This window comes from Sturnira hondurensis, unplaced genomic scaffold, assembly GCF_014824575.4.
Source record: "Sturnira hondurensis isolate 20B ecotype Veracruz unplaced genomic scaffold, ASM1482457v3 Scaffold0021143, whole genome shotgun sequence".
Taxonomy (NCBI): domain Eukaryota; kingdom Metazoa; phylum Chordata; class Mammalia; order Chiroptera; family Phyllostomidae; genus Sturnira; species Sturnira hondurensis.
The window spans coordinates 20,021,614-20,044,534 of NW_028093774.1; the positions used below are offsets into that span (position 1 = coordinate 20,021,614).

The 22,921-nt window shown below is 48.6% G+C and overlaps 1 protein-coding gene across 4 annotated transcripts in view; it reads right to left on the minus strand.

The window, feature by feature from the left end:
- FLVCR2 (FLVCR choline and putative heme transporter 2) overlaps positions 1-22,921 on the minus strand; it is a 56,795-nt gene that overhangs the window by 753 nt on the left and 33,121 nt on the right. Inside the window, exons 4-11 of one of the 4 annotated variants that reach the window (XM_037031352.1) lie at positions 13,809-13,876; positions 12,439-12,542; positions 9,335-9,445; positions 8,139-8,244; positions 7,892-8,003; positions 7,272-7,327; positions 5,393-5,443; positions 3,011-3,719 (exon numbers count right to left, since the gene is read on the minus strand). In XM_037031352.1, coding sequence (XP_036887247.1) covers positions 3,633-3,719; positions 5,393-5,443; positions 7,272-7,327; positions 7,892-8,003; positions 8,139-8,244; positions 9,335-9,445; positions 12,439-12,542; positions 13,809-13,876 — 695 coding nt within the window. In that variant the 3' untranslated portion in view covers positions 3,011-3,632. Of the gene's footprint in view, positions 1-3,010; positions 3,720-4,283; positions 5,444-7,271; positions 7,328-7,891; positions 8,004-8,138; positions 8,245-9,334; positions 9,446-12,438; positions 12,543-13,808; positions 13,877-22,921 lie in introns of those variants that run through there. The other 3 variants (XM_037031353.1, XM_037031351.1, XM_037031354.1) reach the window with 3 other exon arrangements.

Genomic DNA, 22,921 nt, shown 5'->3' on the forward strand with positions numbered 1-22,921 from the left:
TGGAATGTTGCTTCTCAGGGGGTGCCCTCTCTGCTGGATACTTCCTACATGGGGACTGTGTTTCCGGCCCAGCAGAAAGGGCCAGCCTGCAGTCTTTCTCAGCCCGAGCCCTTGCTGCTACCTGTCTGGCAGTGAGGTGCCTATGGGGTCGTCCCAGCCCATAAGCCGCTCAGGTGCTGAGCATGGTCACCACTGGGATGGCCCACGCCACACCTGTGCTCCTCCAGCACTGGGACCCCCTTCGACTTCCTCCCAGGCAGAACATCGAGCAGGGAGTGTCATTTGTACAGGCGTCCTTGCACTGTCCTTGAGATTAATTTGGCGGCAGCAGGGAGCACACTATGTAGCCAGCTGTAAGAATTCATTCTGATATTGAGGGGAAAATGAAGACAAAAAGAGAGGAAAGGCATCATATACAGATTTTTCAAAAGAAGCATTGGCTTTGCTTGAAACTGGCTTCAGTGGGGCTTCAGCTCACTGGCACTAGGCCCCCACTGGGCGGCAGGACCAGCCCCAGGCATTGGTGTTCTGTTCTCTTTCTGTAATTGTGGGATCTTTTGTTGCTCTAAATAGAATTTAAAATGGTAGGGAAAAAGCCAACAAGTGAAAGAATAACTGCGGGCAGTAGTAAGAATTCTAGAAAACAGCTATTGTAATCAAGAAGGGGAGGGGAGCACCTAACTTACATCACCAGGAAGAAGGTAGGATTTTAATTGAGATTTCAATGCCCGGGTAGCGTGTGTCTGAAGATTACTGAGAGGTATTGGAGTCAGTGGGAGCAGCATCTGGGAGGCAGGAGCAGGCTTGTTCAAGCAGTAAGATCAGTGTAACTACAGTGGTGGAGTTAGGAAGTGGAAAGCAGCAGATCAGAGAGGGAGGCAGGAGGTTTCCAAGGGCAGGACAGGAAGCTTGAAGTTGGCACTTAAGTGCCTTGGAAATTCTCTATCAGCTAAGGCTCTTTGGCTGAGTGAAAGAAAATCTACCTTAAAGTAGCTTAAACAATATAGATAGCATTGGCTCACAAAACTAAAGTTAAGGGAATAGTAGGCTTCAGGAACAGTTTGATCAGGACACAGCTCCATTTCTCTGTGATTTGTTTGGCTCTGCCCACCCATGCTGGCTTCATCCTCAGGCTAGCTTCCTTTACAGTGCCAAAAAGTGCTTGCAGCAGTTTTGCTCACATCCCCACAATACCATGTCTGGAAAAATAGCTCAGTGCTAAGAACTCTTTCCCTTACCAACTATTGTAAGGAGGCAAGAAGAAAAGCAATGATCTTACAGAGTTTTAACATCTGAATGGAGATCCATGTGGAACCCACCTAAGAAAGGAATGAATGAAATGATGATTTGGATCCTGCAGGCATGCATCACGGAAGTACACTTCCATGTATAAAGATCCCAGAGGATCTAAAGAGATTATGTGGATTGTAGAGTTAGCAGACACTATGACTCTTAGATTTCTCTAACAGCCCAGACTTGGCTCCCTTCCTAAATGATCTACAGCAGAATTGCTAACAGACAAGGTGCCAGAATGCCACCAGCACGGTATAACTCTCTGAAGAAGACATGCACAAAAACTGATGGCAGTTTTGGTAGCAGACATAAGGCGGGCACAACTGGGGACGCTGAAACTGTGGGCTCTGGCCAGCACAGGCTAGTGCGCGGCTGCAGCGATGATAAAACAAACACTTCGGCCGCACTTTGAGGCAGAGCCGGAACCAACAGTGGGCTGTCCCATCCGCCCTCGTGCTCAGTGAGCCTTCCCGCGTCCACAGCACAGAGCGCGGTCGGGGTCAGGCGCTGGACATTGCGTGGCCGTCTCCCACATCAGCCAACAGTGACCTTTACAGCCTCGTCTTTGAAAAAGAACCCACTAGGATGTGACACCTATGCAAACGAAGGGCCACTTCTACAGAAGGCCACGGGAGCTGCCCCTCTGGCCCCAGTCCTCCCCCCACCCCGGACCTCGCCCCTCCAGGCCTCAGAAATGTGCGATAATCCCACAGGGATTACCAAAAAGCCGTCTCTGCCCCATCAAATGACAAGGCAGACCACTTGGACAGAATCTTTTATTGCTTTCAAGCATCTGGTTTACAAATAAAAATAGATTATTTTTTCAAAGAAAGCGATGGATTTGGTAAATATTTTGTTAATACACTTTAAGGGGCTGAAGACTATACACACCTTTCTCCTCATCAAAGAGCGAGGCCTACTTTTTCTCCACCTCTCCTCAACCCCTAACCCACCCTCCAAGTGTGCACTTCTTTGATTACGCTCTCTGTACAGACACACACACACACACACACACACACACGTGCACGCACACCCCTGGCTCCCCAGCAGGGGCCCAAGCCCCCCAACCCTTGCTAGCACAGGCTGCCCCGATATGCTGAGTCCTGGGCAGTAGCCAAGGCAAAACAGCACAGTGGACATGAGTGAGCTGTTCAGTGTACAAGAAAATGACCAAAATGTGTTTTTTTCAGGAGATGCTACCCAAGCCTACGAGTAGAGCCAGACAGGAGGTTCAGCAGGGGAGGCGGTCAGCTTGGGTTGACTTACAGGGAATCCCTTTACATGTACGACATCTGATAAAAGGTTATTGCCAGAGGGGGCTGGGTGCACAAATACTGTCCCCACCAGAGGCAGAGACACTCACTTCCATCAGACTGACTCCCAGTCCAAGGCCCCTCACATCTCAGAAGCAGCTTTGGATTTCTCAGAGGGGGGACAAATCAAGGTTCGTTTCCAGTAACCATTATAGGAAGTTGGCTGGTATTCCCCCCGTCCAGAGAAACGAGCACCTAGTTTCTCAAGGCGGCATCCCGACAGAGGCATCAGAGGTGGCCGTGACACACAGAACCTCTGTAGAAAAGGACCTCCCACTCCAAGTCAGCTGCCTGGGTTCCCCAACACGGGCCTCACGAACACATGCAGAAGGCAGCCCCCGCTCCCTCACACCCCTGGGTGGGTGCCTCTCCCAAGTCAGTTGCTCCTTCATGGCCACAACAAAGTCTTTCTCAAGTTTATTGACATTTGGTTTGATCAGCTGTTAGGACAGAGGGTTTGGAGACGGACCCCAACATTAGGCCAGGAGAACCCAGGCCCGAAGTGCCCCCGGATTTGTTCGACGGTGCTATCATTCCCACAGCAAGCCAGCAGTTAGTCTGATGACCCAACTGTGACTCTTTCCAGAACAGCTGCTGCGCCTTAGAATTGGGCTTCTGGGTCTTGAGCCACCGGAAAAAGTTAATATCCTGAATAAGCTTTCTTTTTGTGATAATCTGGCAGACTTTCTCCACGAGGAATGGAGGTGAAGGGGGAAGGCAAGGCGCAAAGCCAGGACCGACCCCACCACTCACCAGCCCCTCCCAACGCCAGCTCCCAGAGCCTAGAAGCGGAAGTAGCGGAATCAAATCTGCACTGGACAAAAGGTGCGATTTTCCCAGCTAGACTACGCAAGCTCTTGAGTGGGTTCCAGAAGCATAGGCACCGCCGTCCAGGCCACAAATATTCCAGCCAGTCCTCTCCAGAATCTGCGGGCGAAGACCTTCGTGCTGGCAGAGAGAGCCAAGCTGGCTGAAGTGGGGCGGGGGCATGTTCCGTGTTCCCTGAGTGGCAACCACCTTTTCCCCTCAGAGGTGCTCCTCAGATGCAGTGGTGGGTGCTTTGCTGGTATTGTTCTCCTCCTTTTCCTCCTTTTCCTCCTCTTCCTGGAGTTTCTACAAGGCAAAACAAGCAGGTAGCCCCTTGGGTGGAGAGGCATGGGACTCCACCCAGGCTGGAGCAACTCCCTGTCAGTGACTGTAATCAGCAAGAAAAACCAGAGCCAGAGGCCACCCAGCATCCCCAAGAAGTTCCAGCCCCTGGTACAAGTGTGTCCCCTAAACACAAACTTACACACCTGCACACAGCTGTGCATACACCCCCCCATCACAATGTCATCAAAGGAAAAATCAAAAAGGCCAGCTTTCTGAGATGCCACAGTCACCACAAACCATCCTGCTCCAAGTGCCACTGTTCTCCGCTCACAGTCCCTCCCCAGTCCAACAGCCCACAGGTCACCTGCACCGCCCATTGAGTAGCTGTCCAAGTGCCACGCTGCAGCTCCCTCCAAATTTCCAAGCACCCCCCTTTGGAGGCAGCCCCCAGCATGAGGAATAGTATTATGATGTGCATGGAATGGATGCAACAAAATTTTTTTATAAAGGCAGGATGCATAATTGCATATATAAACTCAATGACTATATATATATATGTATATATATATATACATATATATATATATATATATAAAATACACTTAATGCACAGAAAAAGAGACTTTGGGACAGTTTGGCTCTAGCTTTCTTGGGCAGAGATGGCACAGGATTAAACGAGTCTTCTGGGTCACACTTGTTTGGCAAGTTTGGAATTAAACATGGCCTGGAAAATATCCTGTGGGGACACTAGGTGCATACAGCCACCTTGGGCATTTGCTCTTTAAGGAGCACTCTACTTCTTAGCTCAAGGGCTCCTCTGGTTAGGGAGAAGGCCTTGGGCACAACACAGCCCTGCGCAGCCAGCACCACTCGACTAGAGGAGTGTGTGTGGGGCCGAGCTAGAGCCTGTGTCAGCGGTGCTTCCCCAGAGAGCATCTCAGGGCCAGTCTGGGGCAATGACAACTATGGAAATGCGGCCTTCCCATTCTCAGTCTGGTTAACTCTTTGGTCAGCCTGGTCAGCCTCAGTCACAGGAAGCCTTCATTCAGGCAACACAAGTCAATCAGGTAGTATCTCTCTCTGGCACACGTATGCATGTGTACACACCCACACAAGTGCACACCTGCACACACATGTGCACATACCTGCCTCCTCCAGAGCCATTGCCTGGAAATCAGCCAGAACACAGATTATAGTGGGAATAGAAGCATAACCACCCTTCCAACTGGAAAAACATGGAAACCCAAACCAAGACTTTCATAGTCAAGGTCGGTCGTTACCCCAGCCCATAGATTCTGTATCTTTTTACTGAAACCATACACCTCCCTTAATAGAAAGAGCAGTACTGGCCAGATATGCTGTGTGCCTGGCTTTACCTGGCTCTGATAGCAACCCTGTGTGCTAATGTGCAGTGCTCACGCACACTGACTGCCAGGGCGGGCTCCAGAGAAGGGATGCTCTGAGACAGCCCCAGCTGCCTGGAGCAGGGTCAAGCCCAGCCTGACTCTGACCTGCTCATAACAGCGAGCTGCCCCAGATGCACTTGAGGCCCAGAGATGCACAGCAACGTATCCAGGGTCGCAGACAATGGAGAACCATCCCCGGACTTGCCTTCTATTCCTAGTCAGTGCCATTCCCAATGCTCCAAAAAGCAGGGGACTGAGTGGACAACCCCCCAAGCTTGTGTAACTAACCTGGCCTGAGTGCACAAGGGCCTGGTTCCAATAGTGAAATCCTGGAACAACCTAAACATTCAACAAAAAGAAATGGAGGTGTGCAGATATGAGGTTATAGAAGGTAATGGTGTGGAAAATAGTCAAGCTGTATTAAGAAGACAAGCAAAGCAGGCAACCAAACGTGCACAAGCATTCCTGCTGGAAACAACACTGAAAAGCGGGCTAGAATGTCACGAGGCTGTCTGGGCGCCAGCACTGCGGCAGCCTTCACTTTCTCCTCGTGGGCATTATAAAGTGGCGATGGCTAAATCTCACACCGATTGACACAACTCGTCACATTCCAAACTGAAACCTCTTCAGGAGACACCTGTCCCACTGTATTCCAGGCACACTTCCCAGGCTCATTCTACCTTCACCAAACTGTTCCAAATCACTGAGGCAAGCCCGCCTGCACAGCGGCGGTGACTGGCCCCCTGGCCCGTCTGGGGAGGGGCATCCCTGCCCCGAGGCTTCCCTGTCTCCCCAGCGAATTTTCTGGCCGAGCTCCTCCCTCCACACGCTGCCGCCAACTCCAGTGTGAAATCAGAAGACACACAGGAAAGTACTAACGTGAAAGTAATTATCATCTGTCTGCCAACACGTGTCCGTAACACGCTACATACGTCCCTTTCGGACACCATCTTTGCCTTAGAAAACTGGCAGTTCTCGAGCGGACACACAGCACCGGCTCTCACAGGCGGCCCGCTCCCGCACTGTGAGTCGGGGTGGCAAGGACCGCACCCCGCGGGAGGAGGGCTTAGCTGCACACACCAAGGTCTTAAAAGGGTGTCGGACCACTGAGCCGCCGCCCAAGGCAATACTGCGCCTCAGCGCATGCTCAAAGTTTCCACTTCAGGGACGTTACCCACAGCGTGATTTAAAACAGTTGGACACAATTTTAATGTCCATGGGCAGGAAAACTATTAAATAAATCATGGCTCACCCACAGAACAGAACACTGTGCCGTCATTAAAATGCATTGTTTAAAAACAAAAGTATGTTGTAAAGGACTAAAGAGCTGATAAGTGTTCACTACGCAGATAAAAACAAGATTCCATGTTTGTTTAAAAACAATTTATATGTGTGTGTATATATAACATACGGATATACACACACACACATATATACATTATATGGAGATATGGACACGTATAAGTCAACGCAAAACAATAGCATCTCACCTCTGGATGATGGCATTACAGGGTAATGTTTAAATTTTGTACACTTTTCTGTATTTTAAATTTTTCTATAAAGAATATGTATTACCTCTGTAATACGTTTTAGAGGGGTTTTTGTTTGTTGTTGTTGTTGCTGTTTACAAATAGCCCAGCTTCACTCCTCAGATTTAACGGTTCCCAGCTGATCAGGACAGAAGGGAAATGCTTTTCTGCAGCAGGCCATACTCCTGGCTCTCTCCTCTCCTACCACCATCGGCCCTGCCTCCTGACTTACCCTTTTAGGGGCCTACTAGCCACCCATATGGCCATAGCACTGCCTAAGGGGCTGTCACAAGCCAGGAGAGCCGCTGCCTTGGGGACAGAAGGCAGCCAGGCTCCCACCTTTCCTGTCCAGGGCTGACCCCAGACTGAAAGCAGCAGAGCCAGGAACCAGAGCCAGAACTGGGCTCAGGAGCCAAGCAAGGGGTGGGAGCTGCTCATCAGACAGTGACCACAGTGACACGCTCTGAGGGCCAGAGCAGGGAGGCCAGGAGAAAAGGAGGATGCTAGAGAGCAGCCCGGGAAGGAGCAGCAGGAAGGCAGTACTGAAACAGCCACGGGGAGCTCCCCCGCCCCCACCATGCTGCCCGGTCCTCAGCCAGGGCCCCAGATTGCAGCCCAGTAAGCTCCCACATACATACATTCTCAGGAGTTTCTTTGTTTGCTTTTTGCCTCCGGAGATCGGCCTTGATGAATGCTGAAGTCAAGGGGTGGAGAAGGAAGAGCATCAGAGACACCGAGTTATCAAGCAGACCACTGCTCAAGTTCATCCAAGAGAGGGAGGCCCGACTTTCCTAAGGGTCACAGGTATCCCAGACCTGTTTTGGATAGTTCAGGAAGCTAGGGGCGCACTGTCACCCAACCTGATAAAGCCTGGAGAGCACTACTGCCCCTGACAGAAGCCAGTGACAGTGGCTTTATAGATCACTTACATTTGCCAGAATGTTAGCATAGATTGCTCTAATCCTCACAATAGCCCCCGTTTTGTAGATTAGGAAACTGAAGGCTCCCAGAGGTTGGCCCACTTGTCCAGGGTCAAACAACTCACAGCCTGGGATTCAAACAAGGGTATTCTACCTCCAAAGCCCAGGGTCATTCCACCAAACCATGGTACTGCCTCCCAAGCAGATTTCCTGACAGGCCCTCCCCTCCACCCTGTGTGTGTCCCCCTGATCTATACAATCAATCAGGACACCAGGTCCCAAACTGCCTAAGCCCATAAGCAGCCTGAGCCTCATCTTGTCCTAAGGCCCCAACTCACCAGTGAGGGCTGTTCCAAGGGTGAGGAACACACACAGAAAGATGTTCCCGGGCATGGTTCCGTAGTTGTCAATAATCTGGCCCTGGGAGATGGTGAAGATGATCCCAAAGACCTGGGAAGGAACACAGAAGACTGGAAACAAGTGCCCAGTCAACTAGCCCACAGTAGAACCGAGCTGCCACAGTGCAATGCCTACACCAAGTAGGACAAGGGACAAAGAGCCACTGTACCACCAAAGAAGACCTACCTGGGCAGACACATTGAGGAGGCCAGATGATACGCCTTCAGATTCTGGATAGGTCAGCTCCACGGCAAACTCAAATCCCAGCGGCAGGTAGCCAGTCATAAAGAACCTGAAGGCCAGATCACAGAAACGAGGTGATGGATGTCTTCCAGAACAAGAAGGATGGAGAGCCCACCTCTTCCCTCAGAACTCCTTTTCCTGTTTTATTTCTACCCACCAAGACATGCCAAGCCCTGAACCATCAGGCCACTCCCTGAGAGGGCATACCAAGGAAAAGAGATCCCTGCGAGCCAGGAAGACGTTCGTATGTAGGCTGTGTACTCGGGAGGCCTCTGCACTGAAAAGCCCTGCTTCTACATCCAGCCATCAGTTGCAGGCAGGGTCAGCATTTACAGCAGGGCAGGGACGTCTGGAGCATTCGGCCCTCAGCTGAGAGATTCTATGTCCTGGGTACAGGGGCCCTGTGCTGGGAGTAGGAGGTCCCCGGATGTCAAACAGCATCCCCAAGATCATGGGACCTGGAGGAGCTCAAGGTCGTCCTTATTTTCCCCCAGTGAGTCACCAGCTGAGAAAGACTGGAGCTTGTGTGCACGCGCTCGCTCTCTCTCTCTCTCTCTCTCTCTCTCTCTCTCTGTGGAAGGGGTACTCTTTCCTATGCTTTCTCAGACAACAGGTCTAAGAAATTTCAATCCCAATTTCTTACATCTGCACCACACTTCTTGCTGCTTTCACATCTGTTGTCTCTCTCAATCCTCCCAACAGCTCTACAAGGCAGGCCACCTGTCTTCGTTTACACATGAGGAGCTGGAGGCTCAGAACAGTTAAATGACATGCCTGTGGCCTGCCAGACAGTCAACGGCAGAACTGAGGCCAGGACCCAGACTTTTCCATGCCCCCATGTTGTCCTAGGCAGAGCTAAAAAAGACTGGAAAAACACACCCCGTCCCAACAGCATTGATGGGCCTGGAGGCTCCAGGTGGTCTTTTGACTTGCTACATGTAAACAAGACCTCTGATAAAAAATAAAATGTATTTTCACATGCTCCTCAAAGAAAAAAACAAACCTCTGGCCACCAATTGCACGTCTCCACAGAGATCACTGAGAAGCCAGCAAAGGGGTCAAGATCACATCCTAGGAGGCCAGCAGCTCTAAGAGCCATGGATAGTGCTTCCCAGTTAAACTTGTCAGGTCAAACTTACCCCAGTGTGCCAGCAGTAATGAACACGACCCACAGGTGCCCCAAATTCAAGGTGATTGTGTACACCACCATGCCCACCAGAGTCATGATATAGACCGCCAGTGTTGTCTCCCTACAAGCAGAAACAAAAAGTTGACTGATGTACTTCTGACTTTAACAGGAACATCTGTTCATTCATTCATTCATTCATTCATTCTACAAGTATCTATCAGGCATCTGCTGTGTGTCATGCCCTCTGCTGTGTGCTGGGACATCTGCTGCCACAGAATGTTCTGTCCATGAGGTTGATGGACACCGAACCAGTGACCACACAGATACTTATTCAATTACCTGCCGTCATCGCCACAAAGGGTAAGACCAGGGAGTATGAAGCCATCCTGCTGCGTGCGTTTTCCCCTGCAGAACTCTCTCAACAGTATCAAGCTGCACTTCGCTGGGTCACTTCCTACCCATAGCAAGAAGGGCACAGCCCTTTCCTCTCCTCATGCCAGACCAGAAAAACAAACAGGACAAACATCCGTGTGCAGGACTGCCCCAGAAGCCTCCCAGTTCTGCACGTCCACTTTGCCCAAGTTCCCATGACTGATCCCAATGCTGAGAAGCGACCCGAGTTTTAGATTCTCTCTGTCGTCACTAACGTTCTTCCTGTTACCACCTGCACAAGTGCAGCACGGTTTTTCCCGCTGCATCCGAGTGACTCCGGACAGCAGGAACTAAGAGAGAACACTCTCCAGCCCTCAGCTGAGTGTCTGACACCGGTGAGACAGCTCCACTCACTCCCTGTGACATTTCCCTCTGTCAGTCCCCTCTGAAGGACCATCAGCAACCAGCTGGCTTGTCACAGGCTCATCCTGCTGGTGCCCCTCCCCACGCTGCTCCCACCGTGCCCTCTCTGGACTCCGCTCGGCCCTGACTCCTGTTTGGCCCTGCACTCCTCTCCCACCTCTGTGCAGGCCTCTGCCCTCCTGCCACACATCAGGTCTCAGACAATGAAAGCTTCAAGGCTTCACACATCTCCCCTGAAGCCAGAAATGTGGCAGGGGCATCAGCAAACACATGCTATAGTAACGTCAAACTAATCCCCACCTGGATCTATTGGGTGCTAGGAATTCCCGTAAGCATTTTACATTCATTTATTATTTTACATAACAATTATAAAAGCCCTGAGAGAGAGGTATGATTATCCCTACTTTTATAAATAAGGAAACTGAGGCTCAGACTAGTCAGAACTAGTCCCAAATCACTCATTGAGTAAATGCAGAGCTGGGATTTGAACCTAGGGCTGGAATGGGAACCCTGTGCTCCTCCTACTATTTCAGGGAGGGTACTAATACTCTGTGTGGTTGCTGCTTTGGAAAAACTCCAGGCCACAGCCTCTGAAGGATGCCCCTCCCACCCAGTGCTTCAAAGCAGCTGCCAATAGAGATTTGTCCCTCCTTCTGCTCCCCGCATCTAGTCCGTCTAGTCCGACCACCCCCCTCTGCAGAAAGCAACTTCATGAGCACCATTGTCTCACTGACCCCATCAGCTCATCTTTCACCAGATGTGCTCAATCAAAGTTTCATCTTGAACCACTGACCCATCCAGAAAAACTACCTGCAGTTCCAGCCTGTGACAAACGGGCCTGACCACCGGATTCCAGCCTCCAAACCAGGAAGGACAAATCTGGGAGCCGCAGGGAGAAAAGGTCTCTGGGGACTGACACCCTGAAGACCAGATCACAGTTTCCACTCAGCATTTCTCTGCCTGGGCAGCAGGGCAGGGAGCGTCTCCTGCTGACCACAGGACCTAGGCATCGAGTGACACGGACGAACTGGTGACTTCTAGGTCCCGAAGTGTCCTCCCCAGGCCTTTTGCTGCATTTTCGTCTGCATCATCTGTGTCCCCCATTGCAGCCTAGTGACATTCCAGGGCCTCTTTTTCCTGCCACAGAGCAAGCCCCAGAAACAGAGACGGTGCTGTTTACTGGTTTGGGGAAGGCCAGTCCCCACTGCTCTTGCATGTGGCTAAAGCCAGTAATTGACAGATGGCAGAGACGAGATGGCAGCCAAGCTCCAGCAGCCATTAATTAAGCCAAGCCAGGTTCTTGTGTTGTGTTCCGAGAGGCAGCCACATCCCCGGGGATGGCCCCAACTGGCCTTTGACTAGAGCAGACACAGCGAGACCCGGTCTGACCAGAGCCTCACAGAAGTGGGTTTGTGTGGCAGAGAACAGGTCTGCCACTGTCTGTCGCCTCCAGACACTGGGAACTTGGGAGGCGCTGACAAAGCAGCCCAGAATACTGCCCCACCCCAGGGAATGACAACCCTGGCAGCTGCCCCACTGGCCAGCATTAATTGAGCACCCAATGCATACAGAGCACTAAAAAGATGCACTAAGAAGAGAAGGAGAGTGGGCCTCTGTTTTTTTCCAGAGCCTTTACTCTGAGCCTAGCTCCTGAACTGAGGCAAACTGAGAAAAAAATGCAGGTTAAGGCAAGTGCCTCTCTGGAATGGCATCTGTGACAGCAGAGCCCAGGAGTGTGTACTTTTGATAAGCATTCTGGATTAGTCTGGCATGTGAATGCACCAAAGTCTCAGAAAGACCACGCTGGGCTCTCAGAAATGTATTGAGCATTCAGACTCAAAGCACATCGCACCTTTTACCAAGAAGGTACAGCAATTACAAGATAATACGCTGCAAACCACAGTAAGCACAGAGCATCACAGTGAAACCCATGTGGTCTGAGGGAGCCACGAGAACAGGCCAGTGAAATCACCCCACATCCCATTGTCTGGGGTTTCCCCCAAACGTTCTAAATGCTGGCATTTTTTCTATATTCGTTTTCACTTCTCCCCCATGGATCCCTTCCATGTCGATTGTGGGGGGCAGGTACGGCCTTAGGCCTCGTGGCCTTTTTCTCTAACCTCCCAAAGATCCCCCACAGGGTGGGTATCGTTTCCCTCGTTTTATAAATGCAGAAACTGAGGCCCCCGAGAAGATAAATTTGAACTGCCCTCTTGAGCACTCAGCTGCCACGCCCACACCTTTGGGGCCATATTACTAATGAACATATCATTTCAAATTGAGTCCCTGATTCTCAGTCCAAGAGGAAGGATCACTTACTTGTAGGTTTTGGACCTATCCAGCCAGATGCCTGAGATCATAGCCCCGAGCATTCCTGCAATGACAATGGTCAGGCCTATTCTTCCAGCATTCACCTCTTCTCCCTGGAAAAGAAAACCATAGCCCCCAAAGATCAGCCAGCAACAGGACACACACAGTGCACAGTCGCAGTGCAGTGAAGGGGAAAAGGCAATGAACCCTGGCTCCATCAGGGCCTGTTCTCAGAATGTATCGGGGCAAGACAGCCTGTAAGAAGCTGCCAATGGGAAGAAAATTGTAGGACAGATGCTCCTCCCAACATATTCTCAGAACCCCAGAGATGTATATATGATACTAGATGCTGTGGTGAACCAAATTCTATCCTTAGAACCACTTTCGGGTAGAGTTTTTTAAAACATGTAATCCTCAGAGCAACTCTTTTATCTTATTTATCATTATTCCCATTTCACAGAAGGAGAAACAAATACACATATCTGGACACCCCATACTTCGGTTTTTGGAGCTATCAGTGCCCAAAGAAATAGGAAAATAAGTTTTACACACACACACACACACACACACACATTTCGAGCCCTTATTATTGAGCCAGGCACCATGCCGAGGATTCTACATCATTATCTCATTTAATTCTCACCATTCCCCATCATACAGTTAGGAATCAGTAGTCCCCATTTTTCACATGAAGAAACTGAGGCACAGTGAGATAAACTTATTAGTCCAAGGTCATGAGGCATTTAAGTACAGGGCTAGGATTTAAACTTAGACCTGCCACACTCCAAAACTGGAACACTTAGCCATGCAGCCATGAGACCCTGTCCTCCACAAGGAGACTGGACCTGGAATTCCTGAATCCAAGACTCTCGGTATCCCATTCATTCCCAGCATCCAACCCTTACTGGTACTGAAACATTTACAAGATCCTTTCAGCAGAGTAACTAACAGTCCAATCAAAATTAAACATTGCCCATATATTACAAATTAAGTATTTCAGATGCAACTCTCCATATGTGTTTACCTACTGTGTTGCTGGGCACCATGCTATGTCATTTACAAGTATATAATATATATGAACATATAGACACACAATATTATTTACTTTCTAATCCTAAAAATAACCTTTCAATAAGTAATTGTGCTTCTTCTGCAGAAAACAGAATGAGAGCTCAGAGACGCTAACTAGCTTGTCACACAGTTTAGTGCCACCAGAACTAGGGTTGGGACCCTCCAAGTCCCATTAGCATGCCACCGTGCCATAAGCATGCTGCCTAGAAGTGGGAGACCCAAGAGCTAACCGCTCCCCCAGCTGCAGCTGAGACAGTCCCAGAAACCTCAGCCTCTCCAGGCCCAGCACACTTCCGGGACCCCCTTACCGGATAGTGCAAGATCACCATGCGGTTCAGCAGAGTGGACAAGGCATAAAAAGCCCCAGTATTCAGACCTATGGAGGGAGGGAGAAACACACAGCATTAGGGTCAGCCTTCCGCTGGGGCCACTGCTCACTTCCCCCAGCGGTTTGTGGGGTCAGAAATCCTCATCGTCATCGCCACTGTGAGTGGTATCCTCAGAGAAGAAAAACCCAGGCAGTGTGACACTACTCTGCAGTTTTTCTCCAAGAAATACTCCAAAACAACCGAACGCAGCCATTTCAACCTATTCTCAGCTGCACAGCACTGCCCTCTGCTCCCTCTGACCCTGCCCTGGGAACACAGGAAAGTGTTACTCAAAGGTCAGAATCATCAACATTCCTCTCTTAGGCCTTGGGTAGACGCATGTGGTAAGTAGAACCACTGGCCACCTTCCATCCCCCTGCAGACTGCGCCAGACCTTTGACCCCCGACACCGCTCCTTCTGTGGGTGGTTCCGCACCTCTTTCCCCACCCCTCCTTCAGCTTTCTTCTCAGAGCCAATGTCACACAAAAATCTTACATTTGAAACCTGAAAGGAACCTGAAAGGACCCTAAGGAACATTTCGTTGCCTCTCCTAATTCACCGATTCATTTAACAAATAAATGGAAGACCTAGAATATACTGTAAGAATCTGTGACTTTAGAGAATGAGATCATTTGTCCAAAGCCATAGAGTTAGTAACTAAGAGGAGACTGGAACTGACCCAAAGGAGAAAGGGCCTCCTGCCCTCCCTTCCTATGATGACGACAATGACGATGACAATGACAGCAATCCATACTTACGTACTAGACCCTGTTCTAAGCACCTTACAATCATCCCAACACCACTAGAAGGCAGGTAGTAGTATCGTCCCTAGTTTACTGATGAGAAAAAGGCACACAGAGTTTAAAAACAAACACACCAGGAGACTTTTTAGTTTTGACTGAACACTGAGGCTCACTAGACTACCAACGGGCACACTGGCATTAGACCCACTTAGAAGGGACACAGCGCTCAGACAGGGCAGGCTTCAGAGTTCCTCTTCAGCAGGACCAGTCCGCAGGACCGCAGTCCACCGAGCCATCAAAAGCGACTCTCTTTAGTCCCCAAGGGATGGCTCGGGTGCAGGGATAAGTGGCCATGGCAACCACCCTGGTTTAACACCTGACAGGAGCCACTAATGCTTGCAACAACTCTGCAGGCATAGCTCCCAGGGTGCCCAAAAAGGACGGGACAGTGAAAGAGTCACCATAGTTCACAAAGCACAAAGAATGGCTTTTTACCCACTGTGAAAAGGTCTCCCAATCCAGCTGTAGTCATTTTTATCACAAGAGGTCGTTTTTATCATAAGCAATGTTGCATAGTGCATCTGACTTACATCCTTCATCAGGGTGTAAGGAGGAAGGAGATACAAAGTTAAGTGAAGGTCAAATTCTCATGCAAAATGAGAAAGGAAGTTTTGCTTACCATTCCCACAATCACACAAGTAGTAAGTGGCAGAGCTGGACTTGAACCCAGACTATACGGCTCTAGGGCCCTTGCTCTTAATCACTCTGTTTTAGCCCCTAAACAAAAAGTGGTTCTTATGCATTCCCCCAGCTCAGATTACTAAAAATTTCCTGGAAGCCCTGCGGCTCCCAGCAGCAGGTCACCTCAGGAATTCAACAAAGCTGGGTTCCATGCCACCTCCTGGGGAGCACAGGGCCACAGGGAGTCAGCAAACCAAGGAGCGCCTGCAAACACCAGTGCGGCTGCACAACAGACCAATGGCCATGAGGACTCTGTCAACATGAGAATGTCCAAACCTGTTGAGAAGACATGAAAGTTTACTGGAGGCAGAGAATACGACTGGAAGCAAGATTTCAACAGACTGGGAAAAATGCACCAGGAAATCACAGTTTGCAGTTTCTTTCATGCATTTGAGGCTAGGAGAGAACATGAAGAAGAACACGTGAAGGTAGAGGAAAGCAAGGCAGTGACTGGATTCCATGCAGGGGTGTCCAACCCGAGGCCCGCGGGCCCCATGCAGCTCTGGATGGCTGTGAGTGTGACCCAACACAAAATTGTAAATTTACTTAAAACGCGATGCGATTTTTCTGTGACTACGTGTCGCAATGCATTTAATGTGTGGCCCAACACGACTCTTCTCCTTCCAGTGGGGCACAGAGAAGCCGGAAGTTTGGACAGCCTTGGAACAGGATAGTTAAGGTTATATGCTCTCTTGAGGGCAGTCTCACTGTGCAAGCAGGGGTCTCAAAAGTTGCTCGGGTATTAGAAGGAGCCATCTGAAAGGGGGCATTCCAAAGATGTGCTAACTTAGATGCACAAACATGTAGAAGGGCTCACTTAAGGCAAAGACAAGCCTTTCATCAAAGAAATTATCATGACCTATTCCAGTTAGGAATTTATTACTAAGCCCCCCTCTCTTTGTCCACAACCTTGAGACTTTCAGCAACTTCTTACACAACAAGCACAGCCAACTAACCTTTACACCATACACCCAGCCACTCGGAAATTCCATTCCTGAGTCAGGAAGGTCCACAACGAGACACATTCCTAAAAAGGGTGTTGGGGTGGAATGTAGGCAGGGTGAAGAATGAAAGCAATCCCTAGTCCTGCTCCTCACACCTGTCTCAGCCCCTCTTGGCCTCTGGTCCGAGCCTCACGCCATAAGGGGCAAGAACATGCTCCAAATCACGCTCTGCTTCAGGTGCAACTGCTACTCTCGGCTTGGGCCCAACAGGAGTGAAGAAGGAGGGCAAAGTCCACGGGAAGCACAGGGAGATTATCCGGAGTGTGGCAGAATAGAAAGAAGTCAGGGGAAGCTCCTGATAAGTGAAATAAGGAAGTAGGAGCAGACACCACAGGCCAATAAGCCTTTAGGTCCTCTCATTAGATCCCCCACCTCTACACATGATCAAAGGATAACAATTTACGGCAGGAAACTCCTGTAGTGGTCGCAGAATTCAACCACAAGGACTGGCTAAAACCAGATCAATCCAAGATGGAGGAAAAACTGACGAGAGAGCGACTCCAAAGTTCATTATTCCATCATTATAGTAAAAACTGACACCACAAGTAGAAGGGGGGCCAACAGGGGTAGCATCATGATACCTCTGGAACAGACCATATTAGGAAAAAGACCCCTCCCAACCAGAAGGTGGAGACAGAATTTGGCACCATGAACACCTTGACGCTTCAGAATGGACCCTATTAGGAAAAAGGACACCCTACCAAGCTGAACGCAGAGTCAGCATTTGGCACTCCAAAGTTCAGAATCAACCCACTCTTGGAAACATACACGGGCTGCCAGGAAAAAGTCCAACCATTGTTAATATAATGAGAACAGTTTGTGCAATATTGATGTAACCTGGCAGCCAAGAAGAGTGGACTGGAATGCACATGTGTGAACAATGACGACTTCACTGTACTGAGTAGTCAGTGGGGGCAGTAGACACCATTGAATAAACATGTGTACTGTGTGACCACCACATTCAAAATGATTGAGTGAGTAGAGCATCAAATCTACATCAAACTTTGCAATAAGCTTGAGCATTTCCCTGTGGAAACTGTTTGAATGATGTGGAATGTGGGGACGATAAGCAGCTGGTGATTGGCAGCTGCATCACAAAAACACACCCACTCAGGCATCACGTCTCATGCAGAGTTTTCTGGCAAAACCTCAAGTCACCCAAATGACTCAGTCCCCCTACAGCCCAGATTTGACACCACATGACTTCTGGCTTTTCCCAAAACTAAAATCACCTTGGAAGGGAAAGAGATTTCAGACTGCTGATGAGATTCAGGAAAATACAACAGGGCAGCTGATGGCTATTTGGAGGACTGTGCAAGGTCCCAAGGTGCCTACTTTGAAGGGGACTGAGGTGTCATTGTCCTATGCACAATGTTTCTTGTACCTTCTACCTTCTTCAATAAAGGTCTCTATGTGTTCCTATTACGTGGCTGGATACCTTCTGGACAGACCTCCTACAAAATCACAAGAACTGACTGACCCAGTGAGCAACTCACCTGTGAGTTCTCCTGTGTCCACTCAGATGTGTACTTCTCTTTCACGGCAACCAGGTGTGCAGCAGCTCATCCCGGACTCACCCCCTGACCCTGTCTCCAAAAGCCCACATCCTTGCCTCTTTCTCTACCTAAAACACATTCACTCTCACTCTCACTCAGACTTGTTCTTGAATTCTTTCCTGCGTGAGTCAAGAGCCTAGAGGTCCTGGAATGTGCTGGGACAAAGCAGCCCTGGCTTGGAGCTCACAACTGGTCCAAAGACAGGAGGACTGGGAACAAAAAAAAAACCCCACCTCAAACACCAGCACTTCTGTGACCCTGAGAAAGGCAGGGGGAAGTGTTGGGAACCACCCTACCTGGTTTCAGGAGCTGTAACCCCCCCTTGGCTAAGGCTGAGTGAGTGACCTTTGGACCATAAGCCACTAAGGAGATAAAGCTTATCTCCCTGGCAGGAGCACCACTTCTGCTCCTTTTACTTCATCCATAACTGGCCCCCAATGCTTGATCCGTTAGCCAATGACAGGTAAGATTCCCCAAGGGGGGAATGACCTAAGACAGGCAGGATCACGGGGAGGCCCCAGGGAAGGACTTGGGGGGCTATAGCAAAAGGGGGTGATGGACCCTCGCCCCTCAGCTTTGACATTGCCTGAGTCCTCATTCTGTCTGTGAGAAGTCACCTAATCTCTTGGCTGCCTTACTTCCTCTGCCTGACTTAAGCCTGAAACAATGACAGAGGGTGGTGCAGCCCTGTGCTGGAAAGGGTGGGTTCCCTGGGTGATCAGACCTACGAAAGAATAAACTCCTGCAAACCCTGCTTTGCTAAGAATGCTCTTAATTAAATGATAAGGGTCCAAGCAGGAAATGAGTTTGTTTCCTAAAGTTTTGTAGCCCTTTAGCTACAAAGACTCAGAATAGGCCCTCAGAGTTCTTTGTATGTTATCTATTTTTGATCCTTACTGCCTAACAATGATTAATGAGCTTTTACCTGTATTTCTGTGCAAAATGAACCCAATAAAAGCCCACTGAGGAAAAGGTTCTTGGCCCTACTCATTAGAGAGTCGGCCTTTCTCCCCCAAACAGACCATGTGTTGGGAGACTTATTCTTATCTGCGGCAGCTGGGGGGCCCTGCGGGTGGAGCCCCACCCCCCCACAGGGAAGCAGAGTCCTGAGCTTGTTAACCTGTACTGCTGAAGCTGAGCACTTACTTATGTGGGGTCTCAGTGGTTCAGGGAAATTGGTTCCAGATCAGCAACCAACTGAGAGCTTGTAAGAAATGCAGATTCCTGACACCTCCCCACACCTACTGCAGTAGAAACTCTGGAAGTTTCACAATCTGTGTGTGAACAAGCCCTCCAAGTACTCCTGAGAGTGCTCAAGTTTAGACCCATTGGCTCCGCTAGACTAGTCTGGATTGTCAACAGCCATCCCCCAATCCAGGCAGCCTGGAAACTGACTCAGGGCTAAGGCAGAGGTGGAGGGCAGGGGAATGGAGGGGCACAGGGGCTCACCCTGGAAGGCTGCTGTTCTTTCCAAATGTTTCTACAGAAATTAGGACTTAGGAGCTTACATATGATTTCTGAATGTTTAGAAATCACTGTTTAGTGTGGATGTCCCTCCCATGTTGTTGAAGGTTACCAGACAAAGTTAAGCAACACAAGTCGACTCCACCACCCACAGCAAGGGGTTCGCCATCCCCCAAGAAGGGCAGGAACAAACACATGAGTTTGTGCATGAGTTCCTCTTTGCAGGAATACAGGTCACCGTGCTATACTCGGGTGTGACTAGCCCCAGCAAGTGAAGCCTTCTGGGTGAGGGCCTATTCCTGGGAGAAAATGTGATCTCCCCCGAAAGGCCTTGTCATTCCTGGTATCAGTCACCAAAGTGCCAGTCCCCGAGGAGGTGGGCTTTAGGAAGGCAGAAAGGACTCATCATCATTCCGAGTCTCTCTTCTGTCAAGAGAAGTTTTTTCAAATCGTGGTTCAGAGACCACTGGTGTTACTACATCTTAGAGGTCAAAAAAAAAAGATTTGTGAGCTTTGCCCTGGGCCTACCCTATCTGAATCTCCTGGAATGGGGCTAAGAATCAGCCTTTTAACAAAAAGCAAACAAAAAAATGCTGATCATTTCTTAAACTCTCTGGAGTTTGGAAAAAAATGACCTTGGGAATACCAAAGATCAAGGCCAGGCTAAGGCTCCAGGTAGCGGGGCTAACATGGAGGTAGCTGGGGTGGGCAGGGGCTTCAAGACCATGAGAATGACCCATTGCACACCTACTTTAGAGGTCCTCAAACCAGAATTGCCTAGAATGCTTGTGAAAAGTAGATTTCCAGGGGCAGATCTAGACTTTCTGAACTTGAAATTCCAGAAGAGAGGCATGGAAATCTATGCACTCATTCAAACTGGGCACCCAAGGAAATTTTATCATTAGGCAAGCCTGGGGAACGTGGACCCCAGATCCTAGCTCTATGTTCTGGTCACTCTGTGCTTATTTTCCTTTTGTCCTTCCTGAACTTGTAGTAAACCCTTGTTTTAAGGGACCAGAATGACCTCAGCAAAGCTCCAGGGAATCACAAGGATTTCATACCCACTCTTTTTCCTTCTCTTTTAAAAGATTAATAGCTCTTTTAAATTATATTTCATTGTTAATGCTATTACAGTTGTCTCAATTTTTCCCCTTCCTCCTTCCATCCATCCTCCCCACTCCCTCAAGCAATCCTCACACCATCTGTCCATGTCCAAAGGTCATGCATATATGTTCTTTGGCTACTCTATTTCCTATGCTGTACTTTATATCCCTGTGACTATTCTGTAACTACCTATTTGTACTTCTTAATCCTTTCACCTTTTTCACCCATCCCCATGATCTCCCTCCCATCTGGCAACCATCAAAACAGTCTCTGTATCAATGATTCTGTTTCTGTTCTGATTGTTCATTTTATTTTTTAGATTCAATTGTTGATATGCAATTATTGCCACTTTCTTATTCATATTTTTTATCTTCTTTTTAAAGAAAACCCTTTAACATTTTATATCATACTGGTTTGGTGGTGATGAACTCCATTAGCTTTTTCTTGTCTGGGAAGCTCTTTATCTGTCCTTTGGTTCCAAATAATAGCTTTTCTGGGTAAAGGAATCTTGGTTGTAGGTCCCTGCTTTTTATCACTTTGAATATTTCTTGCTAATCCCTCTAACTTGTAAAGTTTATTTTCAGAAACCAGCTGATAGTCTTATGGGAGCTCCGTTGTAGGTCACTAACTGCTTTTCTCTTGCTGCTTTTAAGATTCTTTGTATTTAACCTTTGACATTTTAATTATGATGTGTCTTGGTGTGGGTCTCTTCTTTTTTGGAACTCTCTGTACTTCCTGGACTTTATAGTTTATTTCCTTCACCAAGTTAAGAAATTTGCTGTCGTTTTTTCAAATAGGTTTCCAATTACTTGTTCTCTCTCTTCTCCTTCAGGCACCCTCATGATGCAAGTGTTGGTACACTTGAAGTTGCCCCAGAGGTTCCTCATACCCACTCTTAAGCTAGGATTTTAAGGGAGCACAAAGCACCTTCCTTAAACCCATGTAAGTGGGGCAATGGTGAAGCCCTTGAGAGTCCCAAGAAAGGTATCCTCGGGACACACATTGAGGCTCTGAATTAGATGCTCAGCTCTAGAAGAGTATTCAGAAGCACTGTAGGCACCCTGACTGATGTGGCTCAGTTGGATGGGTATCACCCTGCAAGTTGAAGGGTGGCTGGTTCAATCCCCAGTCAGGGTGTGTACAGGAGGTGGCTGATTGATGATTCTCTTCCTCTCTTTCTCCCTCCCTTCCCTCCTCTAAAAACAAATAAATAGCCCTGGGTGGTGTTGCTCAGTAGGCTGAGTGCTGGCTTTCAAACCAAAGGGTCACTGGTTCAATAACCAGTCAGGGCACATGCCTGGCTTGCAGGCCAAGTCCCAGTGGGGGCCATGTGAGAGGCAATCACTCACTGATGTTTCTCTTCCTCTCTTTCTCCCTCCCTTGACTTCTCTCTAACAATAATAAATAAATAAAATGTTTTTTAAAAATAAAATCTTTCTTAAAAAAGAAGCAATGGAGGCAAGGCTGGGTACAACAGGGAAAAGTATCCCCTAAGAACACTTAGGAGGATACTTTTGACCAGAGGAGGAGATTTTTCAACAATTCTTTTTAACATGGCAATCATTACGCCATCACCATTGATGAAGAGAGAATAGAGGAGGGCATGTGAAAGCAAGAACTAGAGACACAAAAAGAATGTGGCCAAAGAAGGCCCTTTTCTTCACCCCACCCCGACTGCTGATACCCATCACAAGACCTGCCTTACCCCCAAAGTCTGCTAGACTCTCTAAGGATCTGTTTTCAGCCTGTGTCTTCCTGCATTTCCAGCTTGGAGGAGGGAGGTTTTTTACCAGAGAAGGAGAAAGTTTCTTCTTCTTGTGATAGTCTGGCAACACCAAGCACAAACTCACCTCTACAGTCCTCCCCTCTAAATGGGCTGCCAGATTTAAGAAAAAAAATTGTTTTTTTTCCTTAAACAAATAGCATATCTGGTTAAATTTGAATTTCAGAAAAATGAATAATTTTTTAACATAAACATGCCCCAAATATCACATGGGATCTATTTATACTAAAAAGACTTTGTGCTTTATCTGAAATTCAAATGTAACTTGATGGCGCTTATTTTATCTCACAAGGCTATCTTCGAAGGGGTGGTGGCCAGAATCCCTAGAGAAGTTCCTCAAAGCCTTCAGTGTATCAGCTCAGGGTACACTCAGCTCAGGGCAGCTGTCTCAGCAGCTTGGAGAGCACTGGAAAACCACTACAGACACAACCCTGGACATCCCACTGGCTGCACAAGAGCTACTACTTGGGGAAATCTTGTTCAGACCAAAGAAAGAATATAGGAATCAGCACATTAATCAATACAATAGCAATGTGGATGCATGCAGTGTCTTTATTTGCAATTAATTGTAAAGCTTTCATTTCCATTCAGAGAACTTCAACAGGAAGCAAGTATTTTACTATTTTCTGAGGGGCAGTGGGAGTTAGAAGAACAAAA